The sequence below is a fragment of the Mus caroli genome, chromosome 2, assembly GCF_900094665.2.
Source record: "Mus caroli chromosome 2, CAROLI_EIJ_v1.1, whole genome shotgun sequence".
NCBI classification, from domain to species: domain Eukaryota; kingdom Metazoa; phylum Chordata; class Mammalia; order Rodentia; family Muridae; genus Mus; species Mus caroli.
Genome location: NC_034571.1, coordinates 87,817,443 through 87,836,618, shown reverse-complemented (window position 1 = coordinate 87,836,618; position 19,176 = coordinate 87,817,443). Strand labels below are relative to the sequence as shown.

Genomic DNA, 19,176 nt, shown 5'->3' with positions numbered 1-19,176 from the left:
GGCACTGTCACTCTGGCTGGGAAACTGCTTTACTCTGTGCAGAGTCAGCCTGCATCTACACTGGCCGGTTAGTGAAGCCTTCCATCTGCTCCCTTCCCTCTGTTGATCCCATAGTCAGCTGTGAGGTATAGATGAAGTGACAAAGATGGCATCTTGATTGAATCCAGCTGCCTGGGGTAAGTCAAGGACAGAGGGGCCTAGAAAGGACAGAGCTCAGGAAAGGAACCCAAGACTCAGGACACCTCTGGTCTATTTCAGCTCCCATACTGAAATCTTAACAGTGTTTGACCCAAAACTCTAAGCAGATAATGGTAACAATAATAATAAAAAGGAGATGATAATGCTGATGGATGGTGGCTGCAGGTGGAGGGTGGGGTTGGGGGCTTGGAAAGAAGGAGGGGACTTGCCTTCCTTTACTATACAGAAGTGTTCATTCCAAGTCAACAAGAAAGGCAGCTGCCACCCCCAGCCATACTGGCAGAGTTAGACATATCCCTGCATCTCGCCGTTCCAGCTGCTTAGCTGTGTATGCTGGGGCCCTTAAGATGCACTAGCGTCCACTGAGGCAGAATAGCCAGCAAGGTGCTATGACTTGGGTATGCCGAGGAAAAGCGGTCTGTCCTTTCTGTCCACAGACAGAAGTTATGGCTTACACAACTGTTCCCACCCTGCCTCTATAAAACCATAACAGCCTCATAGTATTTCATCTGCTGAAATACACACAGGAGAGAGCATACAGTGGCAGCTCACACGGCCTGGGAACCGCCTGCCATGGACTCTTTGTCTGCAGCTATCGTGTTGTCTGTAGCCCATTAGCTCCGTTGGTGACACATGGTGTTAATGAGGGCAAGGCTGTGCATACCCTGCTAGGTACACCAATGTCACACAGGGGTAAGCTCTCTCTGACTCCCAGACCATGCCCACCAATGCAGGTTAGATGTTGTATAAAATCTAGAGATGAAAGAACTGGAAAAGCAGTTTGTAACATGTGACTTGGTGTAGGAGGCACTTTTGGGACCCTCAAGTTTGTCACTGACACTAACCAGTGGTGTGTGTCATGCAAGCCTCTTTCTGTGGTTGTGTGCACTGTCGTGGCTGTGATGAAGATGAAGGCTCCCCTCCCTTCTCAGCCCCTTGATGCCCTCAGCATGAGCGTGGAGTGCTGTGGTGAGCATGGTGCTGTGCGTTAGGCTTGGGTACCACAGTGAGTGTGAATCTGTCTTATTATAGCAGAAACTCTCCTAGAGAAACGTAAATGATAGCTAGTGATAGCACAAGTGAACGGTTGATAAAGAGAAGCAGGGGGCTGCAAGTATGTAACAGGGGTGCTGGCTGCAAGCGACATTTGTCTGATTTCAGAAGCTCAGAGAGCCTGCTGAGGGAACCCATGTTTAAGCAGAGGTGCCTTTTGAAGCCAGGAAAATGAGCCAGAAGACACAGCACATGCAGAGGGCTTGGGGTCTAGTCCTCATCACAGACTGCAAAGGAGAGTGTGGTTAAAGATGGCGTGGGAGTGATCCTTAGCAAGCAGAGCACTCTGTGTTAATTCTTGTTTGTTTTAGAGGTCAGATGTTCCTTAAAGATTTCCAGGAGATGTTAGGGGTTGAGGCGTTTCTCCTCATAAAGGATGTGTTCAAGTTCTGACCCTCACTACCTCAAAGTGTGACTTTTTTGACTGGGCTTTTCAGAGACAACCAACTTAAAATGAGGCCACCAAGCCTGCCTGTTGAGTAGAGTCCATGCGTCACAGGAACTCTAGACCGACTGGAGTGAGGAGACTTGTCCCTGTTAAGTGGGGGCTGGGCTGATGCTGGGTATGTTGACCAAGACTAAGGAACTGACAGCCAAGCGCCAGATCCAGGGAGGGGCAGGGAAGAGTCTTTGCCAACAGGTGGCAGCGGGACACAGCCCTGGCAAACCCTGACTCAGGCTTCTAGTTGCCTGAACTTGAGTAGTTTCTGATTCAAGCCCCCAGTGTGTGGTTCTCTTATGGAAACCCCAGGTTGCTCCAAAGGAGGGAAGCAGCTGCCAGTACCCTGCTGTGTCCTAGAGAATGATACCTACATGTCCTCCTTAGATTCGGTGTTGTTGCATGGTGGGGAACCTGCTTGCCACTCTGGAATATACTCATATATTGCTTCTATAGATAAACATATAATAGAAATATCCATGAAACAATAGGACAGGGTCTACAGGGTGAACTATGCAAAGCACTTGGAGGACTTTGGTCCTCTTAGAGATGCTGGGCAAGTTACAGTTTGGAAGGAGGACAGGAGGTGCAGCATGGGGGTGAAGAGGTGGCTGTCTTTGGATCTGGTTGGAGAGCCAGGCAGCGGCAGAGGTGGCAGTTAGAGGTGGCAGTTAGAGGTGGCCTGAAGTATAGCCAGTATGGAAGGGGTGTGCAGGAGATAGGGAATGGCTGAGGTCTCAGGGAAGAAGCTGTTGGCCTTCCCAGTCCCTCTCTCTGTGAAGGAACTTCAACTTGAAAGGCCTGATCTGGTAAGGGTCTGGTGCAGGCAGCCACAGCTCTTTGGATCACAAGGTAGTGCCTCAGAGTACAGCACTGCACAGCATGTTAGGAGAGAGACTTTGTAATGGATCCAGAAAGGAGACTAAAGGCTGCCTGGGCGTATGCGCTTGAGGAGCAAGTGGGCTACTGAGGTAGAGAAGCTTGAGGGAATCCTTCTGGGCTAGGAATCAAGTTCTGTTCCAGCCATTGTTAGTGTTGTTAACTTTCCTATAAATAGCATCCTAGATCCGCTGTACCAGTGACAACTGACTACCCAAGCCCGGCTGGGTGGACTAATGATTTTACTGGGCTTACTTACAGGGGCATGAGTGACCCCAAAAACTGCATTGCAGAAAGTCCCAACCCAGCATGCTTGACCACTCTAAAAAGCAGTATTAAGGTCAAGTCCCCTTCAGCCAACCTTCCACCTCCCATATGCAGCAGCGCCTCCTGACCAGGCCACATGTAGCCTGGAAAGGCTTGCATACAGCTGGAAGGGGTGTGCAGGAGATAGGGAATGGCTGAGGTCTCAGGGAAGAGCTGTTGGCCTTCCCAGTCCCTCTCTCTGTGAAGGAACTTCAACTTGAAAGGCCTGATCTGGTAAGGGTCTGGTGCAGGCAACCACAGCTCTTTGGATCACAAGGTAGTGCCTCAGAGTACAGCACTGCACAGCATGTTAGGAGAGAGACCTTTATTTACCCAGTTGGGAGAGCCCAAAAGATGTTGGACATCTCAGCGGCTAGGATGAGGGGAGATTCCCTAAAGAGTATGTCTGAGGAAATAAGCGGGGCCTTTGAGGTTGCTGTCCTTTAGATGTCTGCTGGAGGTTAAGCCAGCTGAGGGGACAGAGAAGCATCATGGTGGGGTGGGCAGCAAAACTGTCACTGCTTATTGGGCCTTTTATTATATGTGGGGTGGGAATTGGGGAAGCAGTGTATGCTTAGGTTTTTTTTTTTTTTTAATCCTTGTATTATTGTGGGCATGCCATGGTGCGCATGTGGAGGTCAGAACAACCTGCCAGAGTCACCTCTCTCCTTCTACCTCGTGAGTCTTCACGATGAACACAGGTCACCAGGCTTGGCAGAAGGCACCTTTAGTCACTGAGCCATCTCACTTGGTCCCATGTGCACTTGTTAGTGTGGCTGTGTGCTCACAGTGTGCAGGTGTAATGTCCACGGTCAACATTGGTGTCTTCCCTTGATCCATTTCCACCTTAATTTTTTGGGAAAAGTTTTCTCACTGAGCCTGGAACTCATTGATTTAATTTGCCTGGCTGGCCAAAAGGCTGCAGAGGTCTGCCTGTCACTGCCTCCTCTGCTGTGGCTAGAGGGGACACTGTGTGCCTGTTTTTCCCCTACATAGGTCTTAGGGATCTCAAGAACCCTAAACTCGATCGAGATCCTGGTGTGCTCATGGCAGGTACCTGAGCACTGAGCCACCATCAGCTCCCTCCCTGCTTCTAAAGGTCAAACTCAATTACAGGAAACACGTGGAAGAAAGTACAGACACGCCTCCTGGATGTCTAGTGCACTGTGCTCTGTCCACCTAAAGCATCAACTCCGAGGACCCTTCCCAGATAGAGAAATTCCTTGTTCCCAGAATGCTCCGGGACATGGGGTCATGAAGTGCTGATTCTCAGAACACACAGGGAGCTACCACCCCACCAGACCCCACTCAGAGTTCACATTCTGAGTGTGACTCATTCATGTGGGGAGATTCATTTTATTTACCAGACAGCTAAGTTTAATTTTCTAAATGCATGTTATGCAGAGGAGAGCAAGGCAGCCAGTTCCATGTCTAGCTGGCACAGGCAATACTCCGCAAGCCCTTCTTCCACACGACTTGAAATGGCCAAGCATGCAAGTGACATTCTAGAAGAAATCAAAATCTCTCTGTCTTTGAACATTAGCAGCTGCCAGCAGAGTCTTCAGAAGCCTGTCCTGACCCCAGGGATCTGCCAAGGCCAGTCTGGGAGCCTCAGCAACGGTGGCTGTCCGAGCTGGGGATGGTTCATTGGTGTGCTTCTTTTCTAGGTCTGGCGGGAATTTCCCGACCGGCTGGTGGGCTACCCAGGCCGCCTGCATCTCTGGGACCACGAGATGAACAAGTGGAAGTATGAGTCGGAATGGACCAATGAGGTGTCCATGGTGCTCACGGGTGCAGCCTTCTATCACAAGGTGAGGGTGTGAGCAGGAGACACCTGCTTGATTCTCTTGTCTAACTTCTGGGGCCTTCACTGGGTTTAGAAAAGCCGTGTTGTATGGTACTCCTTGTAACTATGGAAGCAGCAACAATCCCTATCAACAAAGTAAGGAAAAGCCACTGTCTTGTGTCACTCGGAGCATGGTTGTGAGATGCTTTTCTGGCCTTCTGTTTCCTCTGCACACACACCCGTAGATGGTCATATACATTCTCCTCTGCACACACACCCATAGATGGTCATATACATTCTCCTCTGCACACACACCCGTAGATGGTTATATACATTCTCCTCTGCACACACACCCGTAGATGGTCATATACATTCTCCTCTGCCCACTGTCTCATTATCACAAGTGTTTCCTCATACCATTCATCTTCCTTGAAAAACAATTACTTCATAGAATAATTGGTAATAAGCCACTGTGTTAATGTTCCTTGAATTTTATATGCATGTGTGTGTGTGTGTATATATGTATGTATCCACTAGGCATTTAATTTTTATCATTTCAGAGAATGCTAATATCTAATGCTTAAGTAGCAGTTTATATCCTTTTTATAACTATTGTGCTTATGGCCATTGTGATAGGTTCCTAAAGGCAAAATTACAACAGAGAGAGCAATTCCCTGGGTGTTTTTAGATTCCTATATTGCCAGTGCCAACAAGACTTGAAACTGGCTGCCTTGCCTTCCTTTACATAACAGTACATTTAGAAAGTTAAACTTAGCTGTGTTGATGAATAGAATGAATCTTGCTGTCTTAGTGAGGGTTTTACTGCTGTGAACAGACACCACGACCAAGGCAATTCTTATAAGGACAACATTTAATTGGGACTGACTTTCAGGTTCAGAGGTTCAGTCCGTTATCTTCAAGTCGAGAACATGGCGGCATCCAGGTAGGCATGGTGTAGACAGAGCTGAGAGTTCTATATCTTCATCTGAAGGCTGCTAGCAGGATACTGGCTCCCAGACAGCTAGGACAAGGTGTTAAAGCCCACACCCATAAGACCACACCACAACAAGGCCACACCTCCCAACAGTGCCATTCCCTAGGTCAAGCATATACAAACTATCACACTTACTATATAAATTCTGACCAGTTTCTGATAAGGTGACAGTCGACATGTGTGTTCTGAGACTCAGCACCTCATGGTTTTGATGTATTTTAAGATTTTTCTCTTTGAGGTCAAGGCCAGCCTGGTCTACAGAACTAGTTCCAGGACATCCAGGGCTACACAGAAAAACCCTGTCACAAAAAAACAAAAACAACAAATAAACAAGAACTTGTACTTTTATTATTGTTAGTTTTGCAGGTACGAGGGAAGAGGCTATATGCATATGAGTGCAGAGCCCAGGCATATTGGATCCCCTGAGCTGGAGTCGCAGTAGCAATTGTGAGCCACACTATGTGGTTGCTGGGAGCTGAACCCGAGTCTCTGCAAGAGCAGCACCTGCTCTTAATCTCACCCCTTGACTGTTTCTTAGGGTAAGGTTAGGTTCAGCCTGGCTCTGGCATTCTCCCTGGAAGTGTAGGGTTTAATTAAAAAGAATAGCTGGTGCTGGGCAGTGGTGGCGCACGCCTTTAATCCCAGCACTTGGGAGACAGAGGCAGGCGGATTTCTGAGTTCGAGGCCAGCCTGGTCTACAAAGTGAGTTCCAGGACAGTCAGGGCTATACAGAGAAACCCTGTCTCGAAAAAAATACAAACAAACAAACAAAAAAGAATAGCTGGTGTTGTCAGCAGTAGGAGAGCTAATGTGCAGAGCTCTGTAGAGCCCAGCACAGCTCCTTCCTGCTCTGTTGTGGGGTCAGCTCATCACTGCTGCTCTCACTTTTCTGAAATTCTACGTCAAGAAATAGGTTTTGGTCTTAATAAAACAAACCCAGTAGACTATCGTTTATAACTTCAGGAGTTTATCTTAGTAGTAAGTACTTATCCATGCGTCTGTTCACACATTTATTTTTGGAGGCAGGATCTTGCTATGTCCCCAAGCTGGCTTTGAACTCAGTCTTCCTGGCCCAGACTCCCAGGTGCTGGGGCTGTAGGAGCACCACTCCACACTCCCAGTTACTTTCAATCCATTAATTTCTAGTTTACTCATGGAACTTATGGTAATTTCAAGTTTGCCTCGCTCTTGTTCTGTGGCTAAATGCATAAGCCTTCTTCTCAGCTCAGAATGTGGCCCACAGAAAGGCCTGCTGGGGCGTACTTAACACCACTTATATGTTTGGCTCACACTTTATATTAATAGGAAGGCAATGGAAGTATTTATTTTATAACACACCTATGTTCTATTACATTTAATATTCATAAATAAAACGGTCTGCCTTGTATTTATTTGCATGTTTTCACTTTAAAGGGGAACTCAGCACAAGTGTGCAGTCCATCTGTTCCTGTCACTTACCCAAGAATCTCATTAAAGTCAGTCTTAATGTGTGTGTGTCTGTGTGTCTGTGTGTATACACAACACACATGTGCCTTAGTGCACAGCAGGCTTACCTGTGAGCCATCATACCAGCCCATTTTAAAGGCACTGGGCCCCTTAATTTTTTTTTTGCTCTCCTCACCAGACAAGTCTTGTGTTTAATCTTGTCCCTGTACCACTGAGTTGCCTTTTGTGTATTTCACATTTTTGTCTCATGTAACAGTATTTTAATTACCTGTACACCTACAAAATGCCTGGAGACATCAAGAACTGGGTGGATGCTCACATGAACTGTGAAGATATTGCCATGAATTTCCTGGTGGCCAATGTCACAGGGAAAGCCGTCATCAAGGTAAGAGCCCATGCCACCTTTGCTTGGCTCTTTGGGACCCAGCACTGTTCCTGGCCCTGAGATAGGTGCTGTCCTCTGTGCACAGAGAGTAGAATGGTTGTGCAATTGCCATGATCCTTGGTTTTAAAGATCTAGCTGTCAGAATTTTGAAGTACCTTTGCCATAGCTTATGAAAAGCTGAAAATACAAAGTCTTTGGGCCTGAAAAGATACCGTTTTATTCTTGAAACTCTATGTTTGCTAAAATCATAGCCCAAGTTTCAGGTCAGTAGTAGGCGTCCACTTATATGGACAGAACCGTCTTTATCTCCTGGATTAGAAACCCATATGAAATTGACTTTCTCAGCCTGGAAGAGTCACCGTCTTTGAAGCTTAGGCTGGTGGCATGGGTGACATCTTACTCCCCCATCATGTCCCTGAGTGACTCAGAGGTCGAGGGACTGCAAGAAAAATGGAAGGGTATAAATTGTGAGGGCTGCTCTTCAGGGACCCCAGACTTGAGTTTCTTTTTTCAGCATGTGCTTAGCTGTGGCTACTTCCTGTGGATGTGAGTGTGTGGATGAAATATGGCTCCTGGCCTCGCCCTGGTCCGCGTGCTCATCCTCCAGTCCTTCCCTGCTACCTATCTTCAGAGCAGCCTCTCCCGGGTTTGCTAGAATGATCACTGAGAGTCTCAGGTTTGGGGATGGGGTTAAGAGCAGTCAGGGCAGAGGAGTCTCAGAGTGAGGGCTGGGTAGTTCTCCCCACCCCCACCAGGGGAACTGGGAATGAACCAGCATCTCCAGGATGGGTGCTGCCCCAGCCCTGAGCCTTAGCAAGAGAAGGCGAAAGGCTGCCTGTTGGAACTAAGGTTCGGCTGCAAGTTGTGGGAGGCTGTATTTCATCGCCCTCATGACTGCAAGAACAAATGGTGTTTATACAAGGACCTTGGCAGTGAGAAAACAGTCATTAAACAGGAATTAAGGAGCTTGTCATCACGACTTCTTCCCAGTTACAGAAGGCAAAAGCCCTCCAAGCGCCATTATTGGGCCCTTGGGAGTTCTGTCCTTGGCTAAGGCAGCGCAGATTGAATGGAGGAATGCTGAGGTGCGCATGTGTATGTGCATGTGTGTGTACACACAGAGTGCACAAGCTACTCCTGCTCACAGCACAGAAGCCTACACAGCGGCATCACAGTGTAGCTGTATAGTCCTGGGCACTGACAGCAAGATGTGCTTCATTTTCCTCATCAGGTAACCCCAAGGAAGAAGTTCAAGTGTCCTGAGTGCACGGCCATCGACGGGCTCTCCCTAGACCAGACTCACATGGTAGAGAGGTGAGTCTGCCTCTGAAGAGAAGCCAACTCCAGCCTCCATCCCTGCTTCCTGCCTGAGCCTATTTATGGGACTATGTTGGAGATAGAAGGACAGCTGCTGGAAGCCAGCGCCTCCTTTTGCACTGTGGGAATTGAGTTAGTTCAAACCCAGGTCACCCAGCGAATTAATTTGGGATGCTACTCACTCAATTTGTAATGGCTAAAAGAGTCTGAAAAAATATAGCTGGCCTTAAGCTCTAGAAGCTGATCCTTGGTGTAGACTAAGTGATTAACTGTCTGTATCACTTGAACGGAGTGAGCTTTCTCCAGTGAAACACAGGCTTCTTTCTCTGGTTAATAGCTCTGTGCTACAGTAATGCTTGATCAGAAAAAATTAAACCCAACCCAGCAGAGACCCCACTATGTCACCTGCCAAGGGCAGGATTGAAAGCCAAGCCCTGAAGGTTGGAACAGCAGGATGCCTCTGAACCATCCTATCAGTTCTTCTGCAATCACACTTGAATATGGCATGTCACCCTGGGCTAAGAATCCTAAGAACCATGTCATGCGTGTCTTTCTTCATGATGCTCTACTAGGTCCTCACAGTCCCAGCTCCTAGGTCTGCTCTTTATACTCCATACCCTCTCTACTCGGGGCCAAAAGCTCTCTCGCCTATCAGCATGGTTTTCAGGGACCCATGTGCACTCCAAGAATGCTGCAGTAGCCTTTCAGAGGAGGCCTCCAGCTCAGGCTCTCACCGATCAGCATGTGCGTTTGCTGACAGAGTTCACTTCTGAAGTCCATAGCCACAGGAAAATCCTCCAGACCCTCAGTATCGCTTCTGTGATGTTTTATTTCTTCTAACTGTAAATTGCTTCCTTGACTCCCTCATAGAGATATCTTACTCAAAAGCCATGACTCTTACCAACAGTTGATGTGAAATTATATATGAGTGTTGTAAGGATGACAGAGTTAATTATCTACCATAGCTCATTGGGGAGAGGCCCCAGTTGTAATTCTAGAGTAGGCGAAATGGTTATTAAAGCCTACCTTCCTCCCTGTGTTGGGGAGAATTCATAACATTAAGCCAAGTGGTTGTCAGTGGAGTTAACATGAAGGCTACAGTACAGGGAAGGGACAAAAGTTGACCTGGTGACAGCCTTGGGGTTCATGCTGGGGTTAGCAACTCTTCTCTAGCATGAGAGCATAGCAGATTTAAAGCTGTGTTAAGGGCAGGGGCAGAGCACTTAGGAGGATGTCACAGAGCAGGGAGCCATGGAGGCTGATGTAAAGGAGAACCGGAAGCAGGCCTGGTATTGAGTCAGTGGTAGTCTCTCTGTAGTCCTCAGTGATTCCTGTTTACCAACAGTGGCTTACACACAGCAGCCATGTATATGTTTATGTGTATATAGAACCTAGTTTGAATTTGTGCTGCATCCCCCAAGGGAAGTGCAGGTTATAGTAAGGGAGGCAAGGCAGGATTGTTATTGCCAGGTGGGTTCTTCAGAGCAACTTTGTCAAAAGTGACAAATGTGAAGGGAGGTTTCAGAAACCACCAGGGGACTAGAGAGAGGGCTCAGCAGTGAAGAGCACTTGTTGCTCTTCCCAAAGACCCCCGTTCAGTTCCCATACCCAACTCCAGCTCAGGGAATCCAGTAACCTCTGTGGTACCTGCACACATATGGCACACGCGCGCGCACGCGCCTACACACACACACACACACAAACACACACAACCTCGATCCTCTGAGGAGTACAATCAAGTCAGAGGGAGAGGAACTGTGATAGGCCAGGTCAGCAAGGTCAAGGTTGGTTTGGCCAAAGAGCTACACCCTGAACCAGGCTGCGAAGGCTCCGAACTTCCAGTTAAAGGACTTCAGTTTTCCCTTCAGACTCTGAGAAGCCACCGAGGATTTAAATAGGAGACTAACTTATTCAGGGAATTTAAAGCAGCCTTTAGAATGGAAAGATTAGCCGGGCGTGGTGGTGCACGCCTTTAATCCCAGCACTCGGGAGGCAGAGGCAGGCGGATTTCTGAGTTCGAGGCCAGCCTGGTCTACAAAGTGAGCTCCAGGNCAGCCTGGTCTACAAAGTGAGCTCCAGGACAGCCAGAGCTATGAAGAGAAACCCTGTCTCGAAAAACCAAAAAAAAAAAAAAAAAAAAAAAAAAAGAATGGAAAGATTATTGAAGAGATGGGTAGACGACCAATTTGAATCACAAATGAAAGTGCCCACAACTTTTCCCAAGGGAGACAAGACAGAGTTTTGTTGCCACCTTTGTAGGTGTGGGAAGGCTGTGGGGAAAGTTGTGACAGAAGTAACTTGGGTTTTGGAGTCAAGAAAAATGACAGGACCTTTCAATGCAAATAATATAGGAAGAGGGGTGAAGAGTTGGTGAACAGGGCAACGGACGCAGCAGGAGATTTAACCTTGGGAGACATCAGTAGGATGGGCGACTATGAGGGCAGCAGAAATGAAGATGTATGGAAGTTACCTGCCTGGACACAGCAGTCAACATAAGAAAAGCCAAAGGAAGTGTGGGGCAGTCCTACATTTTCGAGATAGTAAATGAAAACAGAAGCAGCCTGGGGAAGAGGGAAGACAGACAGGGTAGAGTCCAAAACAAGAAAGCTGCAAGGGAAACACACACAGGGATGGGGTCTGTGAACTTGATTGTTTACTGGAAACCTAAAAGTTAACAGCAGAAAGTAACTAAGCCAGCAGGTCACAGAGTGTGAGTTGCTGGTGACCAAGGGCAGCTGGGGAATATAAACCACCCGCTTGAGAGTTCTGGTGAGGAGCGATTTCACATGCGTTGGCAACTGTGAGCAAAGCTCCGTAGGTAGAGGTCGGGCACCAGCTTACGAAGTCAGGCACTTAGGCTGGAAGGAGGAGGATGGTTCGCGCCATCTGGAGAGCCCAAGAGCTGGTTCACAGTTCCTCCCCTTGGTCGGCTTGTCATCGGCTGCCGCTGCACAACACACTTTCATAAGCCAGGGCCCCAGAAACTGCTTCCCCATCCTTTGACTTTGGGTTGTGGCCTGGGGTTCAGTCTGCTTCTTTAGTCCTAGGCTTGGAGAACTATTAACTATGTAGGAAAGTAGCTTTGACTCCCTTGAGTCTATTTCCAGGGGCTTCTCGATCCCAAAGAACCAGAAGTTTCAGCTGTTCTCTTTGTCCAGAGTCATTGCCAAGGGTGCCATGGCAGACTGTTGTTGTAAAGCAATGTTTTGTGTCCAGTCTTTCCCAGTTATGAGTCTGACCAAAGGAAGTTGGCTTGTCTTACTGAACTTCAGCTTTTCCATTATATATCAAATTATAGTATCCATTTAAAAGCTTATAAACAGATATGGCCATCTTTGTACCAAGTACTGTGTTGCATGCTAGGCACTAAAAATGCATGCTTGAAAACCTGTGATCCAGGTTGGGCCCAGTGGTATTTATTTACACTCATTACCCTGACAGTGTCCAAAAGGCTCTGTGTGTATGATAGGAAAATAAGATCCATAATTCTCTCTTCCTCAGATACTTCCAGCAGGTAGACACAGACCCTAGCAGTTTAGTGTGCAGCCCTTGATTAGAAAAACAGAGTGGGAGAGTTCTCATGGGGTGGCTGGACATTTGACAGTGTGACTCTTTTGAGCCAATCAGTCCTCAGCCAGTCACACTCTCAGCCTACCTCAGCCTGCTTGTTCCCCAGCCAGATGCCAAGGGAGATGAAAGTAGACAGCCAAGGACCTTTACTGTCAAGAATGGCCCAGTGTCACTTGCCCAGCACAGACTATGTGGAGTCACTTGCCAGAGAACAGGACCAGTCTGGGCAGCCGCTGCAACCAGGCTGTCCTGAACCCCAGTGGCAGCTCTCCAGTGGCTGGAGACAAAATGATTTGGTTACAGAGGCTGTGAGTCTCTCCCACCCAGCAAGAGCTGCAGTCCTTCTGTGCAGATACCAGAGACCCTGCACTGGCCTCCAGGGAACTAGAGGTGATGAGCTACTGCTATGTTCAAACAGCCATGGAGAGACTCAGGCTAGCCTGTGCTGCTTTGGCCTTGTGATTAAAAAGCAGGAAGTTCTTGGGCATGGTTCTATCAGCTTATCCCCCTTGTCTTCCATTCTCATTAAACTCCTTTTATTCTCAAGGACTGCATTGCTGCATATAATGAAATATGACCATATCTATCACCTCTTTCCCTCCAAGAGGGTAGGGACCCATTCCCCTCATACGACATGGGTGTGAGACTGTCCAATGGACACAGGAAACCTACCAGTGGTTATATCCTCAATAAAGAGTGAATCTCCCTCCCCAGCAATTGTCCATTATCAGTGCCTCCCAGTGAAGGACGGGCCTGGAGTTCCCATACCCCATCAGTCCTGGGATCTGGGCTGGTTTCCTCTTGTTTATGACCTGTGCGAGGAACCCTAGCTACTGTGGTTCATATTTGCAATAACTACACCGTGTCAAGGAGATGAGACCCCACTGCATGTCTGCCCATCCCCTGCCTCTTACATTCTTTCTGCTTCCCTGAGCCTTGCCAGAGGCAGGGTTTGATGTCGATGTACTGCTTAGTTCTGAGCACTCAGCACTGTGGCCACTTACAAATCTCTCTGTTGACTTCTGCCCACTGCATAAAGAATCTTCTCTGGCCAGTGCCAAGAGTGGCCCAGGTCTGTAAGCACAAACATAAACCTTTAGAGGGTAGTGTGATGGCCATTCATGAAAACAGTAACACATCTACTCTGGGGCCCATGGCCATGCTCTACCTAGACAGAGGCCTTTGACCGGACTGTGTCAGGTATGAAGTTCCATCCTGTGAAGCAGGCCTCAAATCCAGTCAGAGAGCAGCAGGTTAGTTTACTCTGTAACAGCCATGACACTGTTGCATAGGTGGACAAGTCTTATGTTGGAGCCCGCATAGCACTCCCGACACTGAAAACCAGGGAGCAGGGCAACAGTGCCCCATCCATTTGACATTAATTTTTCTGTCTTCTATCCAACATAAATAGTGTCTTCAGCGATAAGGTCTTATCTTACCATGTGGTTTTAAGGTGGGTTATCAAGGGCAGTAGCTTGTGTTGTTAGGAAGACCTTACTGACTTTAACTTATAGGAAGACATCCCACGCCTCATATGGCAGTTTTCACTGAATGGCCCATATATCTTCTGTGAGTAATATTGTCCATCCATGGGTGGTAATTCCATAGAATACACTTGAAATGAAAGAAGTTGGGGAAATACTGGGGGTTAAAAGGTTAAAGCAGCGAGAGAAGGGGGCAGTGGGGCAGTCAGCCAAAATTAAGGATGTATGGAAAACCTTATGGAAGCCCACTAGTTAGTAAGATTATTTTAGAGAGAGGGGAAAAAAAGGTCACCCCTCCACCAGTCTCCCCGAGGTGTCCCCATGCTGAGTCCCAGAGACCCAGTTGCCCCAGAGTGGTGGAGAGCAGAGCAGCCAGTGCCAGCCTGAGTTTGAATCCCACTTCCACAACTTGCTAGCCTGTCATTCACGAGGAACTTACTTAATGTCTCTGAATCGTATTTTCCTTACCTATAATATGAGGGTAATACAAACTCAGGCCTTGGGCAAGAGAGGAGGGCTTTAAGAAATCAGTAAGATATAAGGTGAATGATCTGCCATGGAGCAGAGGTTCTAGAGTTGTAGCCTTTCACCCCTCCTACTGGGCCACACAGTTAGGTTAGTAAGTAAATTTGGGTCTTCTCACTCAGTCTTTGGTATCAAGAGCTAGAACCCCTAGATTTGGCCCCCATTTAATGTTATTTTATTTCATTTCATTTTTAGCTTTTGCACATTAACTTCTTAGTGTCTCAGCCTTCCCACTAGAGATTGGGACAGACGAGGCACCTAGGCTATCGTGAGCACTCGTTCTGAGAGGAGCCTGTAATGACCGTTACCTCTTTGTGATGTTGGTAATCTGTTGACACTGGTGTCTATTAGGTCCATAGTTCTGTGGCACAAGCTTTTCAGAAGTGTAAGAAGGCAGGGAGAGCTGATGACGCCTAACAAAGGCCACCACCTTCCCAAGCCCAGAGCTCTTCTCTGTCTCCATCTTTTAGAAGCAGCTCATGGCACCTCTGGAGAGAGGTGGCAGTGAGTGTCCTGGAGCAGCCCCTGCCCTGAGACCACTCTCATCAGCCTTGCTTGCCTTTGCTGTAGCTCTCAGGGCCAGCTGCCTAAGCTGACACCGCCCCTCTGAAATCCATCCTTCTGGGTCCCAGATTCAAATGAGCTTTTCCCCTCTGGCCTGGTGCTGACCCATCCAGGTCACCCTGCTGACACACTCAGTTGGCCTGACTGACCCTCTCCTCTGAGGAGAGGGTCAGCTTTGAGGGCCAGGGGCAGGGAGGAGAGAAGAAAGACCTACTCTGCTGTGCCTAGCTCTTGTCACCAAGTTGCTCTTGCTCCTGGTTCTAGTGTGGCAGTGACGAAAATCACACCAGTTATGCAGGAAACCCTCTGTGAGCTGGGACTGTCAGAAAGGCATGCTTATGGCTGGGTATTTACAGGCCATCTGTGAGTGCTGGGGAACTAAGTGCTCATTGCTTGAACTCCATCCCTGAGTGCTGGGGAGCTAAGTGCTCATTGCTTGAAATTCAGAGTCACCAGTCCCTTTGTTCCTTTGCCTTGCATAGACAGGACCCTTTCTCCTACCTCATCAGCTTTAGCCAGCAGAGTCAGTTTCCTTTCTATCATCCTCCTTCCCTATAGCTGGCAGAGATGGGGTTAAGGATTGTTGGAGCTAATCCACCTAGGTTTGAGGCCTGCCTGTGCTGGAAAAATGACTGGAATTTGAGGGGGAGGGGCAGAAGTCCTGACCTGCAGACAGCAGACAGCAGACAGACAGCAGTCCCTATTCACTTTCTCCCTCAGACTGGGCCAGGAGCCTTGGGTCACCTTGCTTGCCATCCCAGCCCTTTGCAGAGCCAAGCGAGGGGCTGGGCGCCCTTTCAGCACCTTCAGTTTCTTGTGGATAGTGGCTGCTTTGGGCTCTGCTGCCTTACAGTAGCTAACCACTTCCGTTCTGCTCATCCCACCCTCTCGTTTACCTCACAGATCTGAGTGCATCAACAAGTTTGCTTCCGTCTTCGGAACGATGCCCCTCAAGGTGGTGGAGCACCGAGCGGACCCTGTACTCTACAAAGATGACTTCCCGGAAAAGCTGAAGAGCTTCCCCAACATTGGCAGCTTATGAAGCTTGCCGCACCTCCCTCCTGCCTCCCTCCCAGGGCTCCGGGGCGGGGCCAGGGAGGCCAGCCTGGGTCCGACTTCCCAAACACACTGGAGCTCATTGAGCTGCGCAGCCTGCTTTGTCCTCCCATCTCCGTGGACTCTGTGAAAATGCCAAAGCAAGGAAGCCTCAGGGACAGGCTGCAGCTTGGAGCCCAGCGTATCACTCTCGGCTTGCTGGTGCAGTTCACCATCTCACTGGCCCTACAACTGCCTTAGAGGAGTCAGCTGTCCAGTTTTAGATCCCAGGAGTCACAGCAGAGCCTTGCAGACATTTCACATGTGCAGACTCTGGAGAGAGCAAACCTACCTTGGGCTACAGATCCTAATACCTCTGAGGGTCAGAACTGTGCTTGGGACCTGAGTCATGAGCCCAGATACACAGCAGAGCACAGGCTGCCAAGATGTCTCCTGAAAGTCCCTGATCAACTCTTTGTTTTGGCTTTTTGATATGATTAAAATTATTTTTTACTGTTTTCTTCTGTCTAGAATGCTGGTTCTTGGTTATCCAAGGACCCTCCCTTGTTTTGTACATATACCCCTACCCTCTGTTCTAAGAACCATCCAGAAAGATGAAGCCAAGAGGACCCGGCTCCACTTGCATCAAGTGTAGGAAGGACCCATGAGTGTCATGAGAGTGATAGATCCAGCCGGGGTGTCCTTCTCCCTCTGCCTGGTATTTCATAGGTGTCCCTCTGATTGCCACCCCGGGGTCCCTCTAGCTCCTACCATGTTATAAGAGCTGAGGGCACAGAGAGAACCGTGACCCTCACCCCACCCAAGGGGATGCCCAGGATCCCTTATTCTTTTGCCGTAGCTGTAACAATGGCAGGGGTTCTGGCTAACGTTAAATACTTCCGCAGTAACCATGTCACAGCAGTTGCCGGTATATTTAAATCATTACATTTCAGCATTTCCTAATACTGCACATGTGTGAATTATACCTCTTTAAGCCCAGTTGATGAACAAATCTACTCTGGCAAATGTTAAATGTTATAGATTTGAAACAGATTTATCTGGGTCTAATATTAAGATTAGCCACAGTTTGGGCTTTAGCCATAACATATGTCCCCAGAATACAAAATACATAACAATTTGCTTAGAATATGGATATAATTACAGAAACCTAGTTGTATGCCAGTCATCGCTGCTCATATACCACCCATTGTTCTGTGGAGCAGCGTGGTGAACGCTGACTTACACAGTGGTCCTGAGTCACTCCAGAGCAAGCAAGATAAAAATATTTACTATGAAGGCCTGATAACCTGAGTCCAATCTCCAGAACCCAGTGGGGTGAGAAAACCCACCCCATAAGTTTTCTCTGATCATTGGCACACACACACATGCACGCACACACGCGGAGTAAATCAATTCCTTAGAAGGTCCCCTTATGCATCTCCACCAATGGAGAGCCTGGGGGAAAGTTTCTGAAACAGCACAATTGGGGGTATAAATCTAGAGGATTTGATCTTAGCAGAAGGTGAAGTCTGGGGTGCTTCTGGAAGGGACGAGACACATGCTGCAGATGCAAACACTCCAGCTGTGCCTTGTTCCGTGGACTACAGGTGCTTACAGTGGTCAGCAGAAGATATGGGAGCTTTGTAGAGTCCCATGCAAACACTGGAGGCAGTTGAAGCCAAAGAAAGAGCTTTCTTTTGTCACCAGATCCTTGAAGCTGACAATACTGGCATGTGTGTGTGTGTGTCTGTCTGTCTGTCTGTCTGCATTTTAAGGGGTCACTTGCCTGCACAAAATGAGGAATATGGGCTGTAGAGAGAGCAAGGAGACACAATGAAATCCCTGCAGAGAGCCAGGGCCTGTGCTCATGGTGAGCTTAAGTGACATCACTCTCAGCCTGGCTATTTCAGGGAGAGACTCATGAAAGTTGTCTCCTGACCACACATGCACCAAGGCACACATTTGCCTCAACCGTCTCCATTTTTTTTAATTGAGGAGACTAAGGACTTGAAAAAGTGCCTGCAGCCCAAGCATACAGAGCCAAGTTCATCCACAAAACCCTTGTCTGTAGAAGACCAGTTATAGCAGTACACACTTGCAATCCCTTTGCCAGGGAGGTAGAAACAGGAGTTTCTGTCTGGCCAGCCATCCCAACCAAATCACATTAGGGGTGAAAACTCAAGGCCATGGCTCAAAAGACAAGGAGAGGTTGAGGACACCACCAGAAACTGGCCTGTGTGCTCCACATGCACATGTGACCTGCACGTTCATGCGTACTCACAAATCAATACACCACAAAAATATTTTAAAGAAAAAGAGAACTTTGGTTTTGAAGAGTAACTGTAATCTGAGATGTTGGAAGCCCCGAGGATCATGTGACTGTCCATTGGACAGTAGCACTCCACACAAACTACCCCATGGCTTCCAGAAAGGGTGGGGTTAGGTTTTACAGCATAGAACTGTATATTAGACCCAACACAAACCTCCAAGGTTCTGTCTGCAGGGACAGCTGGTTCTCTCAGTAGAAACATAGGACAGAAAACATAGCTAGCAGTAGGGACTTAGAAGGGCAAGGGACTGTACCCCTCCCCTGTGTCCTCAAGCTTAGCCAGCAAGCCTTGCCTAAGCTTGGGTCAGGACCATCTGCCCTTGGGACGCCACAGAGCCTGGTTTCAGAAGCAGAACAATAATGCTAATTAAAACGCCATGTTCTGGCCTACAGCAGACAACAGCTGGTTCCAAAATAAGACATCTTTTTAAAGGAACTGCAGCCCACTGGCCTATGAGAAGGAGAACCAAGCTGGCCCTGGATCTGCCCCAACTGTGTGCACTGAGCCACTGCTCTCCCCAGGGACCAGCTGAGATGTGCCTTCGAGAATGGCAGGGATGCAAAAACCTTTTTTGTCTGATTAATTTTACTTAGATAGTTGTTCATCATTTGTTTGAGAGTTGGGTGTTTTGTTTTGTTGGGGGGTTGGTTTTTTGTTTGTTGTTTTGGTTTTGTTTGGTTTTTTTTTTTTGTTTGCTTTTTTGGTTTTGTTTTCTTCTTGTTGTTTTTTATTCATTTTACCATGTCTTGCATAGGCTTAGGCCAAAACCTTTTTCTGGAAAAATTGAGTGAAAATGCCACCCTCTTCTCTAACTTTTCAGCCCAGTGATGCTCCTTTGGTCTCTCTTTGAGGTGCTCTAGACCCT

The 19,176-nt window shown here is 48.0% G+C and overlaps 1 protein-coding gene across 1 annotated transcript in view; it reads left to right on the top strand.

Moving 5' to 3' along the window:
- The window catches only part of Ext2 (exostosin glycosyltransferase 2), a 127,386-nt gene extending 110,887 nt beyond the window's left edge, over positions 1-16,499 (top strand). Inside the window, exons 11-14 of the mRNA XM_021184765.1 lie at positions 4,543-4,686; positions 7,358-7,486; positions 8,718-8,800; positions 15,850-16,499. Coding sequence (XP_021040424.1) covers positions 4,543-4,686; positions 7,358-7,486; positions 8,718-8,800; positions 15,850-15,988 — 495 coding nt within the window. The 3' untranslated portion in view covers positions 15,989-16,499. The remainder of the gene's footprint in view (positions 1-4,542; positions 4,687-7,357; positions 7,487-8,717; positions 8,801-15,849) is intronic.
- The last annotated feature ends 2,677 nt before the right edge of the window (positions 16,500-19,176 follow it).